This window comes from Mobula birostris, chromosome 20 (genome assembly GCF_030028105.1).
Source record: "Mobula birostris isolate sMobBir1 chromosome 20, sMobBir1.hap1, whole genome shotgun sequence".
Taxonomy (NCBI): domain Eukaryota; kingdom Metazoa; phylum Chordata; class Chondrichthyes; order Myliobatiformes; family Myliobatidae; genus Mobula; species Mobula birostris.
Genome location: NC_092389.1, coordinates 63,956,606 through 63,976,195, shown reverse-complemented (window position 1 = coordinate 63,976,195; position 19,590 = coordinate 63,956,606). Strand labels below are relative to the sequence as shown.

At 47.0% G+C, this 19,590-nt stretch overlaps 1 protein-coding gene across 1 annotated transcript in view; it reads right to left on the bottom strand.

Moving 5' to 3' along the window:
* The window catches only part of LOC140185043 (uncharacterized), a 423,878-nt gene extending 410,738 nt beyond the window's left edge, over positions 1 to 13,140 (bottom strand). Inside the window, 4 exon segments of the mRNA XM_072238262.1 lie at positions 9,907 to 10,252; positions 10,502 to 11,147; positions 11,232 to 12,048; positions 13,102 to 13,140. Of these exon segments, the coding sequence (XP_072094363.1) occupies positions 9,907 to 10,252; positions 10,502 to 11,147; positions 11,232 to 11,500 (1,261 nt within the window). The 5' untranslated portion in view covers positions 11,501 to 12,048; positions 13,102 to 13,140.
* Between the last annotated feature and the right edge of the window lie 6,450 nt (positions 13,141 to 19,590).

The window sequence follows — 19,590 nt, the reverse complement described above, 5'->3', positions numbered from 1 at the left end:
ATCAGAGGCTGACGGGCTCCATTAATGGATTGATTCTACATCACAGATGAATTCGATAACACTAGCGAGCAGATGCATAGCCACTGGTTCTGGTGATAAGACCCGATTATTGACCAATAGACAGTGAAACCCGACTCTGAGAGATTCTAGGGGGAGACGTAAAACACGGGACCAGGTTTTCTCTTTGATCAATAACTCAGAAGCAGTGAGCTCTACGATGTAACCCGACACCCCCCCCCCACCCTCTAACCTCACCTTCAGCAGAGCTGCCCGTCGCCAAAACAGGGACAACTCTAGACAAGCTGTCATTAAAGGCAAGACTAACATTCGAGTCGATACCCTGAGTTTGAGGAGAGACAGAGGTTTAGTTCCGCTTGTTATTAAATGTGAAAATCTGAATGTTGAACTGACAGGATCGATATTTCTGACGGATATTTGTGCAATTATCATCAAGTTAGAAGCTCGTCAAATGATCGTAAACAGATTCACATGGTTAACACACAGAAATACCAAACAGGAACTGCTCTGTCACTCACCAGGAACTCCAATGACGGCAATGAACACGTACAATATTTTCTCCACACTCTCGTATCTAACTAACATTGCAGACATTTACTCTGTCCAGTGTCTGAGCCCCTATGCTACAAGCGATTTCGCGGAATGAAACGTTGTGGCATAATATTCCTGGGGTTTTTAATACCATTCAGCTACTCCACAGGGACAGGTTTCAACAGATTTAAAAATAAGCATGTTTAAAGTACTTACAAACTGATTACATCAGGCAGGTGCAATCCCCGCGGTGACAGATTGCGATTAATTTAAGTAATCATTTTTAGATCATTTGTGAGAGTTAGTTTGCCCCAAGAAATGTGACTGAACCTTCCGAAGTGTCTCATCAGTTAAATGTGTTTCCCCTGTAAATATGTACTTCAAAGGAACCATTTGTCAAACACACAATATTGCAGTAAATTATGTCATTGTAGCTTATGAAATGTATTGAATCACCCTCCATTACTCTTGATATAGATTGTGTTTGGGGGATTCTACCGAGAAGTTTCCCATGAAACTGCCTGTGGGGTTCGTCTGGGACCAAACTCTCACCCTTATACATGGCCAGCAAATTCAGCAGTCTAGTGTGGACGGGAGATTATGTTTTAATCTTATCACCCCGCATATGTCAGAAAACATGGCGGAGGGCTGGAGAGGTGGTTAAGAAAAAGTAGTTGTGTGTGTGTGCGTGCGTGTGTGTGTGTGTGTGTGTGTGTGTGTGTGTTTGTTTGTTCTGGTGTGTGGGGTCTGGTTCGTGTGCGTGTGTGCTTGTATGTCTCTGTGCGCGTGCGTGTGTGTCTGTGTGTGTTTGTCTTTTTGTCTGTCTATGTGTGTCATAGTGTTTCTGTGTCTGTGCGTGTGGGTAGACTCATTGTCTCTGCCTGACCCTGCCTGACTGTACACCTGTCCGTATACTTCGAATTCAGTTTATTCCCCCTTGGTGCATTTCCTTCCCATTTGTCTCTGCAAACTGCAGATGCTCTCGAACTCTCATTTCAAACATTTCACAAAATGATTGCCTGAACCATAAAACATTAAGAACAGATTTCAAACTTCAAACTGCATTTACTATTAATGTCTGTACAAATGAAACAACCCGGAGATTCGTCACAGCTCCAAATCAGCGGACACCCCAGCATGCACACTGGATTATCCCAGAACAAGAATCATTTCGAATAGTTCACAAAACAGCTGCCTCCACCTGGGAAAAGGGCAAGAGCAAATTTCAAAGTTCAAACTCCATTGACTATTGAAGTATGTCTTCATCAAATTACTTTTAGAGTCGTCATACATCTAAATCGTGAGAACCCTGAAAGAGATGTGCACCCCCAAATTCATGAGCATGCTCCAAAACCACCGATTCCCCAAAATCCGTGTGCACCCTCAAAACCGCCATCATTCCCAAATTTCTGCAAACAGTCACAGGAACGCCCAAATACGTATGCACCCTGAAATCGGTGAGCACACCCATTTTCAGTGTGCCCCCACATCCGCCGCCACCCTCAAAACCACATACACCGCAATATTCGCTGACAAGCACCCATTTCTGAGCTAAATCCATGTGCTCCCTCATATTCTCCAAATCAGCAGAATCCTCAAATCCGTCTGCACCACCAAACCCGTCTTGGAAAGTTACAGGCCAACTTTACAAAACACTGACAGTCATAGTCATACATTATCGATCCCGAGGGAAATTGGTTTTCGTTACAGTTGCACCATAAATAATAAATAGTAATAAAACTATAAATAGTTAAATAGTAATATGTAAATTATGCCAGTAAATTATGAAATAAGTCCAGGGCCAGCCTATTGGCTCAGGGTGTCTGACCCTCCAAGGGAGGAGTTGTAAAGTTTGATGGCCACAGGCAGGAATGACTTCCTATGACGCTCTGTCTTGCATCTCGGTGGAATGAGTCTCTGGCTGAATCTACTGCTGTGCCCAACCAGTACATTATGTAGTGGATGGGAGACATTGTCCAAGATGGCATGCAACTTGGACAGCATCCTCTTTTCAGCATTCTCTGGTTGCAGCGGAGTTGACTGAGTCTGTTCGAAAGGGGTCGGGGGCTTTGCTGCCTGTTCAGTAGGTCATGGAGAGGATGTGACAGATTGTTCATAATCGATAACAGTTTGTTTAGTGACCTCCACTCCACCACTCACTCGAAAGAGTCCGGTTTGTGGCCAAGGATGGATCCAGCCTTTTTGATGAGATTATTTCGTCTTTTTGCATCACCAACACCGATGCTGCTCCCCCAACAGAAAGCAGCAAAGAAGAGTGCACTGGCTACAACAGATCGGTAAAATATCTGCACCAACCTTCCTCACGCATTCAAGGATCTCGACTTCCTTAGAAAATAGAGTCTGCTCGTCCCCTTCTTTTAAACAGTCTTTGTGTTGGTTTTCCAGTCGTGTCTTTTGCTGAGGTGAACCTCGAAGTAACTGTACACCTCCGCCACAGTAACCTCTTCCTCCAGAATGTATACAGGACTCGTCATAGTCCTCTTCCTCCAGAATGTATACAGGACTCGTCAAAGTCCTCTTCCTCCAGAATGTATACAGGACTCGTCACAGTCCTCTTCCTCCAGAATGTATACAGGAGTCGTCACAGTCCTCTTCCTCCAGAATGTATACAGGACTTGTCACAGTCCTCTTCCTCCTAAAATCAATAACCATTTCCCTGGTTTTAGTCTCCGATTGTAAAGGTTCTGCAAAATACCAAAGAGCAGGATCACACAGGTCTTCAGTACCCTGGGGCTGATACCGACAGGGTCAGCAGATGTAGCCTCTCCCCCTGTCTCCTACCCTGACCTACAGTCACTGTCAGACGGGTCAGCAGATGTAGTCTCTCCCCCTGTCTCCTACCCTGACCTGCAGTCACTGTCAGACGGGGCAGCAGATGTAGTCTCTCCCCCTGTCTCCTACCCTGACCTGCAGTCACTGTCAGACGGGGCAGCAGATGTAGTCTCTCTCTCTGTCTCCTACCCTGACCTGCAGTCACTGTCAGACGGGACAGCAGATGTAGTCCCTTTCCCTGTCTCCTAACCTGACCTGCAGTCACTGTCAGACGGGACAGCAGATGTAGTAGATGAGGTTTTCCTCCTCCTACCAGTGTTGAGCCTTGCTATTACAGTCTGATACCAGAGATCACCATTCAGACTAAAATCATTTCAGCTGTCTTCCATCCATTGACATTTGCAGAATTTTGACCGTGCGGAAAAGGGAAAGGGTCTGTGTGTGAATATCAAACACAACAGCACATCAGTTCTGCCGTGTCTGTCACTTCACCAGGAATTGGATGCCTTCAGTCCTCGAATGTGGAGCAGGAGATGCTGGAGAAGACAGCACACAGTTGTGACAAGGAAACCCGAATATGTGTACACGTCCGTGATCTGAGTTTATGAACGGCCAGTCAGTTGGTAGTGGTGGGATGTCAATCACGGGATCTCATTTTGGAAGGGATGCACGAGGACGTTGTACCTGCAGATACACCAGCAAGTTCACACTGGGGAGAAGCCGTTCACCTGCTCCCAGTGTGGGAAAGGATTCATACAAACATCCGATCAGCAGAGATACCGGAGCGGTCACTCGAGGGAGAGCCCATTCACCAGCGGCGAGTGTGGGAAGGGTTCAATCAGTTAATTCAGCGACTGAAGCTCCAGCCATTTCACGCAGGGGGAAGCAGCTGCACACCTGTTCGGAGCGTGGGAAAAGTTTCATTCAGGTAACCCACCTTGAGAGGCTCCAGCGAGTTAACAATCAGTAGAGGCCATACTTCTGTACTGAGTGAGCAAAGAGATTTACTCAGTCATCACTAATGCTGAAACACCAACAACTTCACACCAGGGAGGAAGTTCAGGTCAGCTGTCTGTTAAATGTTTATACACGATGGTGACTAAATCCAGTTGCGAGTTGACGAGAGATAATCGTCAGATTCTGCGGATATTGCAGCAGTTCCTCACACTGAACCCTGGTCACTCAGCATTGCAGGGCTTTGTTAGACCAGAACTCCACACGATATAGGAGCACAATCAGGCCATTCGGCCCATCGAGTGTGCTCTGAGATTTCATCAGCACTCAGTTCCAGTTCATCGCTCAACACCCAATCCAGAATAGCTGATCCCCAGTGTGTTCAACCAGCAGCTGCTCGAAACGGACATCTCGTAGGCATTCTACAAATCTCCCACTCTTGGTAACCAACACTAACCTGATTTTTCTAATTGATATACCCCCATGACTATCGTAACATAGCCCTTTTGACATGCATTTTGTCTCCTGTTGTCATTTATAGACCGCATCCTTACCACGGTTAGAGGTTTGCATATAAATTTTCTCAGGGTCTTGTTACACTTAATGTTTCTTCACTCTACCCACAGAGATTCTACCTCTTCCGATCCTGTACCGCCTCTTTTTTGTAATGATTTGATTTCATATTTACCAGCAGAGCCACCCGCCCCTTTGCCTACCTACCTGTCCTTCCGATACAACGTGTCTGCTTGGTCGTTAGCTCCGGGTTATAATCTTCTTTCAGCTATGATACGGATATGTACACAAATCACACTGTGCTAAAAGTTCACCTCTCTTATTCTGTACACTGTGCACATTCAAACATAACACCCCCAGTCCTGCATTCATCCCCCTTATCGATGTTATCCCACTTTAATGCTGCAACTCATCTCGTTGACTGCAGTTTTGCCCTGACATCAGCCTCTGCTTGCTAGTACTCTCACTGCACACTATCTCTGTTGCCAACCAACTACGTCATCCCAGGTATTCACACTCCTGTTCCCATCCCCCCGACAGGTTATTTTAAACACACGCTCTAACAAACCTGCCCACGAGCATACTGGACCCCGCCAGGTACAGGTGCAACCCGTCCCTGTTGTACAGATCATTGCATCCCCAGGAGAGATCCCAATGACCCAGAGATCTGATGCAATGCCCCTGCACCAGTTCCTCAACCACACATTCATCTGCCGCATCATCCTATTCTTACCCAATTTTGAAATGTTGCCTCACCTGGAAGGACTGTTTCTGAGCCAGAATGGAGCTGAGGGAGGAAGTAAATGGGAGCGTATAGAACTTCGCTTGCAAGGATATGTTCCAGGAGCGAGATCAGTGGGGGGAGCGGGGTAAGGTAAAGATAGGAAGGTAGGAAGCGGTTTAGACAAGATAACCATGCAAATCGGTCGGGTTATAAAATATATCAGCTGGTGTGAATGTGTTTTGTGAGCCCTGCTACCTGCCACGGTCGGTGTCTTTCTCAGGTCAGCAGTCAGCTGATTGCGCCAGTGTGGATGGTGGAGGCTTTACAGGGATGGTAAATGGTGCAGGGGTCAGGCGGGGTTACAAAATGACGATGGGTGTAGGGTAAGAAGGGTTTTCACAGATGGTGAGGGCCGCAAGGATCGGGGGTGTGAACAGAAATGGGGAATGATGTAAGGGTTTTCACAGAGGGTGAGGTGTGAAGGATCGGAGGTGTGAACAGAAATGGGGAGTGACGTAAGGGTTTTCACAGAGGGTGAGGTGTGAAGGATCTGAGGTGTGAACAGAAATGGGGTGTGATGTAAGGGTTTTCACAGAGGGTGAGGTGTGAAGGATCGGGGGTGTGCAAAGAAATGGGGAGTGATGTAAGGGTTTTCACAGAGGGTGAGGTGTGAAGGATCGGAGGTGTGAACAGAAATGGGGAGTGACGTAAGGGTTTTCACAGCGGGTGACGTGTGAAGGATCGGGAGTGTGCACAGAAATGGGGAGTGATGTAAGGGTTTTCACAGATGGTGAGGTGTGAAGGATCGGGGGTGTGAACAGAAATGGGGAGTGACGTAAGGGTTTTCACAGAGGGTGAAGTGTGAAGGATCGGAGGTGTGAACAGAAATGGGGAGTGACGTAAGGGTTTTCACAGAGGGTGAGGTGTGAAGGATTGGAGGTGTTAACGGAAATGGGGAGTGATGTAAGGGTTTTCACAGAGGGTGAAGTGTGAAGGATCGGGGGTGTTAACAGAAATGGGGAGTGATGTAAGGGTTTTCACAGAGGGTGAGGTGTGAAGGATCGGGGATGTGAACAGAAATGGGGAGTGATGTAAGGGTTTTCACAGAGGGTGAGGTGTGAAGGATCGGGGGTGTTAACAGAAATGGGGAGTGATGTAAGGGTTTTCACAGAGGGTGAAGTGTGAAGGATCGGAGGTGTGAACAGAACTGGGAAGTGACATAAGGGTTTTCGCAGAGGGTGAGGTGTGAAGGATCGGAGGTGTGAACAGAAATGGGGAGTGATGTAAGGGTTTTCACAGAGGGTGAAGGCTGCAAGGATCGGAGGTGTGAACAGAAATGGGGAGTGACGTAAGGGTTTTCACAGAGGGTGAGGTTTGAAGGATCGGGGGTGTTAACAGAAATGGGGAGTGATGTAAGGGTTTTCACAGAGGGTGAGATGTGAAGGATCGGGGGTGTTAACAGAAATGGGGAGTGACGTAAGGGTTTTCACAGAGGGTGAGGTGTGAAGGATCGGAGGTGTGAACAGAAATGGGGAGTGACGTAAGGGTTTTCACAGAGAGTGAGGGCCGCAAAGTTCGGAGGTGTGAACAGAAATGGGGAGTGACGTAAGGGGGTGTAAAGGAATGCTTCTCCACCACTGGGGAAACGTACTTCACTTGTCGGACCAAAATGGCATTTCTTTCTGTAACAAAATGGAACCTGTATTGTATCAGAGTGCTTTGCTAAAAATCTTCGTGCAACATGATGCTGATGGTACCTGAGCACTTGAGTGCAGAACCACAGCTGTGTTACTGGAAGAATGCCAAACATTGTTTCAGCAGACAACAAAATGCACCCTGTCCTTCAACTTGTGTCCAAAGGGGTGATGGTATTGTTTCTTTTTGATAAAGCTATTACCAGCATTTGGGCAGTGCTAGTCTTCCCTTGCTGCAAGGAAACATAAAGGCACTTTTGATTGATCCACTCTGAGTTAATTGTTATTGGTTACCAGACGTGGTGAAAAGGTGCTTAACGCCATCTGCTACCTGGACACTCACTCTTACCTGCACCCGCACCTTACTCCCCACCGCTTCGCCATCTCAACACTATAAAACAATTCAGTAGAAACTGAAATACCCATTCCGTCCATTGAGTCTTCTCCACCATTCGATCACGGCTATTGGATGTTCCCTCTGAACCCCACGCTGCTGCCTTCTAGCGGTCACCTTTGACACCCTTATTAATCAACAATCCACCATTTACTTACGTGAAGTCCATTACGCCACTGGTGTTTGGGGCAGCAATGAGGAGATTGCAGAAGAGGTTCACCTGGATGTTGTGTGGATTGGAATCATGAGCTACTGTGTGAGGAGAGTTTGGACAAACTTGGGCTGTTTTCTCTGGAGTGGAGGAGGCTTAGGGTGACCTGATAGAACTTGATAAGATTACGAAAGATCTCGATAGAGTAGATAGCTGACATTTTTAACCTTCTGTGCCACAATGTCTAATACCAGAGATCATGCATTTAGAGAGGAGGGACCTGTGGAATTCATTACTATGGACGGCTCAGAGGCCAAGTCATCCTGTTTAGTTAAAGCATACATTGACCGGTGCTTGATTAGTAAAGGCATCAAATGTTATGGGGAGAAGGCAGGAGAATTATGTTGTGAAGGAAAATAAAAGACACTGGGATAGCGACGGAAAGAGGAAACGTTAGAGTGAGATGTGTCAAGCACAGACAGATGGGACAGACTCAGACAGGGGTTCTTGTCTGGCACGGAGCAATGGGGCTGAACACCGGTTCATTTTCCACTCTCGGACCTTTACTGAGACTATTTTTCATCAGTACATGTTTCTCAAACAATACATTTCAATGTACAAGTTCAACATAAATTTATTATCAAACTGTGTTAACCAGCTGCTTTCGAACACTTCACAAAATGTTTGCAAGGTAACTCAATGCCCACCCCCAGCCTGGGGTCAGGAATGGGACCAATTCCAGAGGGAGAGGGCTGGGTGAGTCTGGGACTTTGTGAAGGAGCCCTAACTCCAAACTCCTCATTTCCCTTCCTCTTCTCACTCCCCTCCCTCACACTCCACTGCATGTGTTTGTGAGATAGAGAGAGACCTGCCTGCCCACTCACCCTCCATCAACGATGTCCCCTCTCCCCAACGTACTCACACTCCTGTGCACACTGCAATCCCTGTGGGCTGAATTGATCCAAAAATGTTATGTCCTTCCTCTTGCTCCAACTCCTTAGCCACGTGTTAAACTGTTTCTCCTTCCTACTCCTGGCACATGGCATGGATGGCAGTCCTGAGATCACAGCCCTGGATGAGTTGTCTCTTTACTTAGCACCTCACTAACTGAACTTCCTTTGCAGAACCTTGTTAGTCTACCCCCCTTCCCATCTGAGCCTTAGAACCATACCAAGTGCCAGAGACCCTACAGCTGTGACTTCACTTTGTGAGGTCATCCCCCCATCCCAACAGCATCTAAGGTGATATATGTGTTGTTCAGGGGGATGGCCACAGGGGTGCACTGCACTCACTGTTTTACCCCTTTCTCCTCTCTGACTGTCACCCAGTTTCTTGTGCTGTCACCTTGGGTGCAACTACCTCTCTATATGTCCTACCTATCACCCCTTCAGCCTCCCGAATGGTCTGGGGTTCATCCAGTTCCAGCTCCAACTCCTCAATGTGGATCATTCGGAGCTGAAGCCGGATGCCCTTCTCACAGGTGTAGTTACCAGGGACACAGGAGGGCCCCCTGCCTTCACACATCCCGCAAGAGGAGCTTTCCACTATCCTGCCTGGCATCTCGATTGTTCTCACTGAGCAAATGTAAAGAAGGGGGCAAAAAAAAGTTCCACCTCCAGCATAATTTTGCCTTCTCTGATTGAAGGCGCTCCTCACTGAAACCTCAAAGTCTCCGCTCCAACTTTGTCCACTCTAACATGGGCCACTCCTCTTGCTCCTGCCTAACATTAAGTTATTTTTGATAATAAATCCTGTACACTGATTGGCCACTGCTCAAAGCTTTAATAAATACTGTCCTGAGCCACTGCCATTAATACTCAATTGTCGAACCTGAGTGAATTACATCCTCTCAAGCTTCTGATCTCTCCGATTAACGATGGGTCAAAGCCCGGCAGGGTGACACAAGGATGAATGACTGATTGAAACCCATCCCATATTCAGAGCAGGTGACCACCCTCACCACAGTGTGAACCCGCCACTGTCTCTGCAGTGTGGATGAGTGTGTGAATGCCTTCCCACAGTCTGAGCAGGTCAACATCCTCTCACTCCTGAAAACAGTCTGGTGTGTCGTTAGGTGAGATGTCTGAGTGAATCTCTTCTGACAATCTGAGGAAGGTGAACAGTTTCTACCCACTGTGAACTCGCTGATGTTTTTTCAATTGAGATGACTGAGTGAATGTCTTCCCACAGTCTGAGCAGGTGAACGGCCTCTCCCCAGTGTGAATGAACTGGTGTGTCAGTAATTGAGTGGAACTAGTGAATGCCTTCCCACATTCAGAGCAGGTGAAAGGCCTCTCCCCAGTGTGAACTCGTTGATGTTCATTCAGTTGAGATGACCAACTGAATTCCTTCCCACAGTCTGAGCAGTTGAAAGGTTTCTTCCCAGTGTGAATTCGCTGATGTTCCTTCAATTGCGAAGACCGAGTGAATCCTTTCCCACATTCAGAGCAGGTGAACGGCTTCTCCCCAGTGTGAACTCGCTGATGCACTTTGAAGTCAGATGACCGAATGAATTCCTTCCCACAGACTGAGCAGGTGAATGGTTTCTCCCCAGTGTGAACTAATTGGTGTGTCAGTAGGTGAGAAGATCGAGTGAATCTCTTCCCACATTCGGAGCAGGTGAATAGCTTCTCCCCGGTATGAGGTCGTTGATGCACTTTCAAGTCCGATGACCGTGCAAATTGTTTTCCACAATCTGAGCAGGTGAATGGTTTCTCTCCAGTGTGAACGAGTTGATGTACTTTTAAGTCAGACGACCGTGTGAATCCCTTCCCACAAACTGAGCAGATGAATGGTTTCTCCCCAGTGTGAACAAACTGATGTTTCTTTAGTTGAACTGACTGAGTGAATCCCTTCCCACAGTCTGAGCAGGTGAATGGCTTCTCCCCAGTGTGAATTCGATAGTGCTTCACAAGTGTGGATGACTGAGTGAATCTCTTCCCACATTCAGAGCAGCAGAATGGTTTCTCTCCGGTGTGAACTCGCTGATGTACCTTCAGTTGAAATGACCGAGCAAATCCTTTCCCACATTCAGAGCAGATGAACGGCCTATCCCCAGTGTGAACAAACTGATGTTCCTTCAGCTGAGATAACCGAGTGAATCTCTTCCCACATTCAGAGCATGTGAAAGGCCTCTGCCCAGTGTGAACTAACTGGTGTCTCAGTAGGTGAGATGGTCGAGTGAACCCCCTCCCACAGTCTGAGCAAGTGAATGGCCTCTCTTCAGTGTGAACTAACTGATGTTCCTTTAGTTGAGCTGAATGAGTGAATCCCTTCCCACAGTCTGAGCAGGTGAACGGCCTCTCACCAGTGTGAAGTCTGAAGTGCTTCACAAGGGTGGATGACTGAGTGAATCCCTTCCCACATTCAGAACAGCTGAATGGCCACTCCCCCGTGTGAACTAACTGGTGAGCCAGTAGGTGATTTGACCGAGTGAATCCCTTTCCACATTCAGAACACGTGAATGGTCTGTCCCAGGTGTGAACTAACTGGTGTGTCAGTAGGTGAGATGACTGAGTGAATCCTTTCCCACAGTCTGAGCAAGTGAATGGCCTCTCCCCAGTGTGAACTCGCTGGTGCCTCTGAAGTGTGGATGAGTGAGTGAATCCCTTCCCGCAGTCTGTGCAGGTGAACGGCATCTTATCAGTGTGAACCCGCTGGTGTTCGTTCAGTTGAGATGACTGAGTGAATCCTTTCCCACATTCAGAGCTGGTAAATGACTTTTCCATGCTGTAAACTTGCTGGTGTCACTGTGGTGTGTTTGAGTGTGTAAATGCCTTCCCACACTCACAGCAGGTCAATATCTTCTGAGTGCTGAATTTTTGGATATATCTTTCGCATCAATGACAGAATGAATTACTTCCCACAGTCAGAACAGGTGGAGCATCTCACTATGGTGTGAAATTGCTCATCTATCTTCAGGCTGGATGACTGAGCAGTTCCCCTCCTACACATAGAACAGGTGAAAGTCAGACATTTGAATCGCTTGTAGAATCAACGCAGTTGAAGAACTGATCTCCAGTGAACAAATGCTGGTGTGTTCTCAGCTCCCGGTTCCAGTAGATAACACTGAGTTACAACAGAAAACTTCATTTCAGACACAAAATACATTTCCAGTTTGGATGAGATACTTCTTCATCTCCAAGGATTGACAACAGATGTGTTGTTGTTGCAAAGACAATATTTGCTCACTCCTTAAACATCCATTCAGAGACAGCAAAACTGACGTGCTGCTGTGTTTGAGATTCCTGTGCACAAGTGTTCTGGAACTTTAAACCTGTAAAAATATTTGCAAAAGATATCAGTGGGTGAAGGACAATATTTCAGTTGAGATTTTAGTCTGTCATGAGGTCCAGCATCACAATGTTGGAAAGTTCATCTAAAGTTGAAGCCGAAGGGTTAGTAATGTACTGTAGATTTCTATGTATCCCTCATCTTCTAACTGGGCTAGGATCAGGCATCCTAACTGACCAGAAAATTCTCTGATTGTATTCCTGTCTGGATGAGAATGGGCTATTTCTGCCCTCAAATAACCTGTGACTTGGCTCAATTTGTCTCTGTCCTTTGGTATTATTTCAAGTTCTGGTCATGTTCCACAACACTACAAAGAACCTTTGTTACTACACGTCTGATCCTGGAGATTTTCTAATTCCTCGGATCCCCTCTCCCGAGCTGGTTGACAGTCATGAACTCATCGATGGCAATGCCAATGAATATGAAGGGGAGGGCAGCAGTTATTCGAGTGTGACACTCTTGTGAGGTGAAAGCCACAACTCACTTGTCATCAAGGACAAACGTGTTTCGTACGCTTATTTACCCGGAGAAAACAAAAGCTGACGGAGTGTGTTTTTTTTTCCCCAATTCAGCACTAAATGACATTTTCACTGACTGGAAGGTAGACTATTCATCCGAGATTAACTTGAACTATGTTTTTGTTCCGAGTTCTTAATCCTCGGATTTAAATAGCTGGAGCTCGGCAGTAGTTGGGAGATACATCCACCCACACCATTTCCTCCGCCTGTACGGGGACAAGGCTGGCAACTTCACCCATGGCTGCCTCTTTACCCAGAATGCCGGAGGAACCAGAAACCTGTCTGCTCGCTGTACAAGGATCCAGTGATGCGCATGCGCCGCAGGGCTGGCTGCGGCTCCAGCGCTCATCAGACGAAAGGTCCCTGGGGCCCGAGTACAGATTGTGGGGCTGAGAAAGAGGAAAAGCACCGGGGCTGCCGCGGGGTGTAGAACCAGTGTGGCCGGAGCTCAAAGTAATTGTAATTCAGTCGCGGTTCGAAGACCGGTAACTAATTTCCCACCCGGAACCTCCTCCTACCTGCGGCCGATCCTCCTGAGCCTCTCGTCTACTGAGCGCATGCGCGATATCCGGGATTAGCTCAGACCACTACGCATGCGCATTTGATCCCGAGTGGAAACCGTGACGGAAACATCATTTAAAAACTCACTTGGAAGTGTGCAGACTTTGCGAAAAATAAAATATTTGAGCTATAATAATAGAAACATAGAATCCCTACAGCACAATACAGGCCCTTCTCCCACAAAGTTGTGCCCAAAATGTCCCTACATTGGAAATTACGAGGCTTACCAAGGGCCCTCTATTTTCCTAAACTCCATGTACCTATCCAAAAGTCTCTTAAAAGACCCTGTTGTATCCAGCTCTACCACCGTTGCCGGCAGCCCATTCCACGCACTCACCACTCTCTGCGTAAAAAAATTACCCCTGATATCTCCTCTGTACCTACTCCCCAGCACCTTAAACCCGTGTCCTGAACAGATAGATAGATAGATAGATAGGTAGATAGATAGATATACTTTATTAATCCCGAGGGAAATTTGGTTTCGTTACAGCAGCACCAACCAAGAAAAGAGCGTAAATATAGCAATACAAAAACCACAAACAATCAAACAACAAAATGCAAACTATGCCAGATGGAAACTAAGTCCAGGACCAGTCTATTGGCTCAGGGTGTCTGACCCTCCACGGGAGGAGCTGCACGTTCGATGGCCACAGGCAGGAACGACCTCCCGTGCCGCCAGTGCTGTATCACGGTGGAATGTGGCCGAAGTCCAACAGTAAAAAGTTCAATATCCAGTCTGCAAACACGTTCCTCGATCGTAAATGACCCGGATTGCACCACCTGTTGTTAACCAGATCAGTAAGCACTCAACTCCTTCACGCTTACCACTCACGGTGCACTTCCGATCAGCCGGAACAGTATTACCCACCAGACTCCTCTTCTCCAAAGGTCTCTGTTGTTTCGACCCGGTCATCTTTCCTCGGCTTTGTGATCCCCCTCTGCATCCTCTGTGTGTTTTCCTCCAGATTTCAGCAGGGGTGTCCTCTGCGCTGCTCGCTAAAGCCGCCAGCATTAGCTGGTCCCTTGCTTCTGTCCCGCGTGTCGGGATGTATCTATTTCCAGCTCTTTAAAAAAAAACAGATAAAACTCTCTCTACCAGCATGTTAGAGAGGGTGCAGCTTCGACGTGTTACCATGAGAAAAAGAAAATACAAAAAAATACCGTAAATTAAAAAGTAAGAAGAAGAAAGTAAGAATAGATCGGAACGGCTGTACCACGCTACATGCACGAGCGGCGCATGCGCACTCTTGTGGCAACCATTTCAGCCGGGGGAAAAAGCCTCTGACTATCCACATGATCAATGCCTCTAATCATCTTATATACCTCTATCAGGTCACCTCTCATCTTTCGTCGCTCCAAGGTGATAAGGCCGAGTTCACTCAACCTATTCTCATTAGGTATGCTCTCCAATCCAGGCAACATCTTTGTAAATCTCCTCTGTACCCTTTCTATGGCTTCCATATCCTTCCAGTAGTGAGGCGACCAGAACTGAGTAGAGTACTCAAGTGGGGTCTGACCAGGGTCCTATATAGCTGCAACATTACCTCTCGGCTCCTAAATTCAATTTCACGATTGATGAAGGCCAATACACCGTACGCCTTCTTAACCAGAGAGTCAACCTGCGCAGCTGCTTTGAGCGTCCTGTGGACTCGGACCCCGAGATCCCTCTCATCTTCCGCACTGCCAAGAGTCTTACCATTAATACTATATTATGCCATCATATTTGACCTACCAAAATGAACCACTTTACACTTATCTGGGTTGAACTCCATCTGCCATTTCTCAGCCCAGTTTTGCATCCTATCAATGTCCCGCTGTAACCTCTGACAGCCCTCCACACTATCCACAACACCTCCAACCTTTGTGTCATCAACAAACTTTCTAACCCATCCCTCCACATCCTCATTAGGTCATTTACAAAAATCACGAAGAGTAAGGGTCTCAGAACAGATCCCTGAGGCACACCACTCGTGACCGAGCTCCATGCAGATTATGACCCGTCTACAGCCACTTTTTGCCTTCTGTGGGCAAGCTAGTTCTGGATCCACAAAGCAATGTCCCCTTGGATCCATTGTTTCCTTACTTTCTCAATAAGCCTTGAATGGGGTACCTCATCAAATGCCTTGCTGAAATCCATATACACTACATCTACTGCTCTTCCTTCATCAATGTGATCAGTCACATCCTCAAAAAATTCAATCAGGCTCGTAAGGCACGACCTGCCCTTGACAAAACCATGCTGACTATTCCTAGTAATATTATACCTCTCCAAATGTTCATAAATCCTGTCTCTTAGGATCTTCTCCATCAACTTACCAATCACTGAGGTAAGACTCACTGTTCTGTAATTTCCTGGGCTATCTCTACTCCCTTTCTTGAATAAAGGAACAACATCCGCAACCCTCCAATCCTCCTGAACCTCTCCCGTCCCCATTGATGATGCAAAGATCATCGCCAGAGGCTCAGCAATCTCCTCCCTCGCCTCCCACAGTAGCCTGGGGTACATCTCATCCGGTCCCGGCGACTTATCCAACTTGATGCTTTCCAAAAGCTCCAGCACATCCTCTTTCTTAATATCTACATGCTCAAGCTTTTCAGTCTGCTGAAAGTCATCAATACAGTCACCAAGATCCTTTTCCATAGTGAATACTGAAGTAAAATATTCATTAAGTACCTCTGCTATTTCCTCCGGTTCCATACACACTTTCCCACTGTCACACTTGATAGGTCCTAATCTTTCACATCTTATCCTCTTGCTCTTCACATACTTGGGTACCTTGGGGTTTTCCTTAATCCTGCCCGCCAAGGCCTTCGCATGCCCCCTTCTGGCTCTCCTAACTTCCTTCTTAAACTCCTTCCTATTAGCCTTATAAACTTCTGGATCTCTAACATTACCTAGCTCTCTGAACCTTTTGTAAGCTTTTTCCTTTCTTCTTGGCTAGATTAATTACAGCCTTTGTACACCACGGTTCCTGTACCCTATCATAACTTCTTGTCTCATTGGAACGTTCCTATGCAGAATTCCACACAAATATCCCCTGAACATTTGCCGCATTTCTTCTGTACTTTTCCCTAAGAACATCAGTTTCCAATTTAAGCTTCCAATTTCCTGCCTAATAGCCGCATAATTCTCCTTACTCCAATTAAACGCTTCTCTAACTTCTCTGTTCCTATCTCTCTCCAATGTAAAGGAGATAGAATTATCATCAGTGTTAACTAGGGGGGCCGTGCACAACCCTGATTTGATGGAGACAGACGTGAAGAAGCACGGAGGAACACCTGGAGAAACTTCTGAAATGCCCGCTTCACTGCCGCTGCTACTGTGCGATCGAGAATCTCCAGAGGGGAAGGCCCCACATCCTCGGCTTTGCCTATTGCCTGTTGCCGGGGCCGGGGTTGAAGCGCTCGGCAGAGATGGTGCTCGGTGCTCGGTGTCGGAGAGCTGGTCGGAGGCTCGGAGCTTTGGATGGACTCAGAGTTGGACTGTGGTCGGATACTTCCGGGATGCTGCATCGGCAAGTTTGCGACACTGGAGGTTCACCGTCTGCGTGAGATGATGGGACTTCCGAGAGACCTTGAGATTTTTTACCGTGCCCATGTTCTGTTCTTATCAAATTACGATATTGCTTTGCACTGTTGTAAATATATGTTATAATTATATAGTTTTTGTCAGTTTTTCAGTCGGTTTGTCATGTGTTTCTGTGATATCATTCTGAAAAAACATTGTATCATTTCTTAATGCATGCATTACTAAATGACAATGAAAGAGGACTCCGTGTCCCCATAATCGAAATCGAAATCTAAAATCATTATCTCCAAAATGCTCTCCCACTGAGATCTGACACCTGACCAGGTTCTTTTCCCAATACCAGATCAAGTACAGCCTCTCCTCTTGTAGGCTTATCTACAAATTGTGTCAAGAAACCTTCCTGCTCAGACCTAACATCCCATCTAAACCCCTTGCTCCAGGGAGATGCCAATCGATATTTGGGAATTAAAATCTCCAATCATGACAACACTGTTATTATTACACCTTGCCAGCATCTGTTTCCCTATCTGACCCTCGATATCCCTGTTACTGTTGGGCGGCTTATAAAAAATACCCTGTAAAGTTATTGACCCTTTCGTGTTCCTAACCTCCACCCACAGACACTGCCAATAATGTACCAATTCGGACCTTCACTGAGACCATTTCTCATCAGTACATGTTTTACAAACATGTTTTACATTTAAAAGTTCAAGTTCAACATAAATTTTTTTATCAAAATGTGTTAACCAGATGCTATCAAACAATTCATTTTCTTGTTGGCAAGGCAAATCAATGCCCACCCCCAGCCTGGGGTAGGGAATGGGACCAATTCCAGAGGGGGACGGTTGGTTGAGTCTGAGACTTTGTGAATGAGCCCTAACACCATCCTCCTCATTCCCCTTATCCCTTCTCACTCCCCTCCCTCACACTCCACTACATATGTTTGTTTGTGTGTGTGTGTGTGTGAGAGAGAGAGAGACCTGTCTGCCCACTTCACCCTCCAGTAACGATGTCCCCTCTTCCCCAATGCACTCACACTCCTGTACATACAGTAATCCTTGCGGGCTCAAATGATCCAATAACATTATGCCCTCCCTCCTGCACCAAATCCTTACACACATGTTAAACTGTATAATCTTCCTATTCTTGGCATGTGGCACAGATGACAGACCTGTGGTCACAGCCCTGGACGAGCTGCCCTTTAACTTAGCACCTCACTCCCTGAACTCCCTTTGCAGAACCTTGTTACTCTACCAGCCCATATCACTGGTACCCACATGGATCACGACCTTCACTGTTCACCCTCCTGAGCAAAGCTGAGTGCTCGGCCGGAGATAACCCAGACCTGGAGCACACAGGAAGCTACATACCATCCTGGAATCACATTCTCACCCACAGAACATCCAGTACGTTCCCTTAGCTAATGATTCACCAATTACCACAGCTCGGCTCTTCTTCACCCTCCCCTTCTCAGTCTCAGAGCCAGACTAAGCACCAGAGACCCTCCTGCTGTGACCTTCCTTTGCCAGGTTATCCCACCATCTCTAACTGTGACCAAAGTGATATATGTGTTGTTCAGGGGGTGGACACAGGGGTACACTGCACTTGCTCTTCCCCCCCTGCTCACTTTCCACTTTGCGACTGTCACTCAGTTTCCTGTGGCGTACGGCCTGGTTACAACTACCTCTCTATATGTCCGACCTATCACCCCTCCAGCCTCCCGAATGATCTGGAGTTCATCCGGTTCCAGCTCCCACTCCTTAATGTGGATTATTCGGAGCTGAAGCTGGATGCCCTTCTCACAGGTGTAGTTATCAGGGACACAGGAGGGTCTCCTGCCTTCCCACATCTCGCAAGAGGAGCTTTCCACCATCCTGCCTGGCATCTCGACTGTTCTAACTGAGCAAATGTGAGGAAGGGGGCAAAAACACTTCCACCTGCAGCATAACGTTGCCTTCTCTGTGCGAAGGCTGTCCTGACTGAACCCTCAAAGAGGTAAAGCCTCAAAGTCTCCACTCCAACTCTGCCCAGTCCAGCATCGGCCACTCCATTTGCTGCTGCCTAACGTTGGCATCTTCTTGATAATCAATCCTGACTGTTGACTGGCCACTGGTGAAAGCTCAAAAATAACCTGCCCTGAAACCACTGCCTTTAATGCTCAATTGGCGAACTTGAGTGAATTCCGTCCTCTCAAGCTTCTGATCTCTCCGATTAACGATGGGTCAAAGCCCGGCAGGGTGACACAAGGATGAATGACTGATTGAAACCCATCTCACATTCAGAGCAGGTGACCACCCTCACCACAGTGTGAACCCGCCACTGTCTCTGCAGTGTGGATGAGTGTGTGAATGCCTTCCCACAGTCTGAGCAGGACAACGTCCTCTCACTGCTGAAAACAGTCTGGTGTGCAGTCAGGCGAGATGAAAGTGTGAATTCATTCCCAGTTGGAACACGTGAACGGCTTCTACCCAGTGTGAACTCGCTGATGTTCATTCAGTTGAGATGACTGAGTGAATTCCTTCCCGCAGTCTGAGCAGTTGTACAGTTTCTCCCCTATGTATACGTGCGGAGTTCATTCAATACCGGATGACCGGCAAGACCTCTCTCAGAAAGGGGTATCCTTGGTCGCTCCAATAGTGTTGTAAGTAATCCTGGAGTAACAAACATCAGCCTCATCGGTCCAAAATGCATTTTCATGTCCCAACATCTTCTCAGTTAAGTTTCATTTCCATTCCTCAGACTTTCCGGCAAGTTCGGGGGTTCCTGTCCTCCAAAACGTAGCATGACAGGTTTGGAGAGGGGGCACCACACAGAGCTGTATTTGAATGCTCGCAGCATAAGAAATAAAGTGGATGGTCTTGAAACTCAGCTAGATTGGCAATATGACGTTGTGGCCAAACCTGAAACTTGGCTAAAG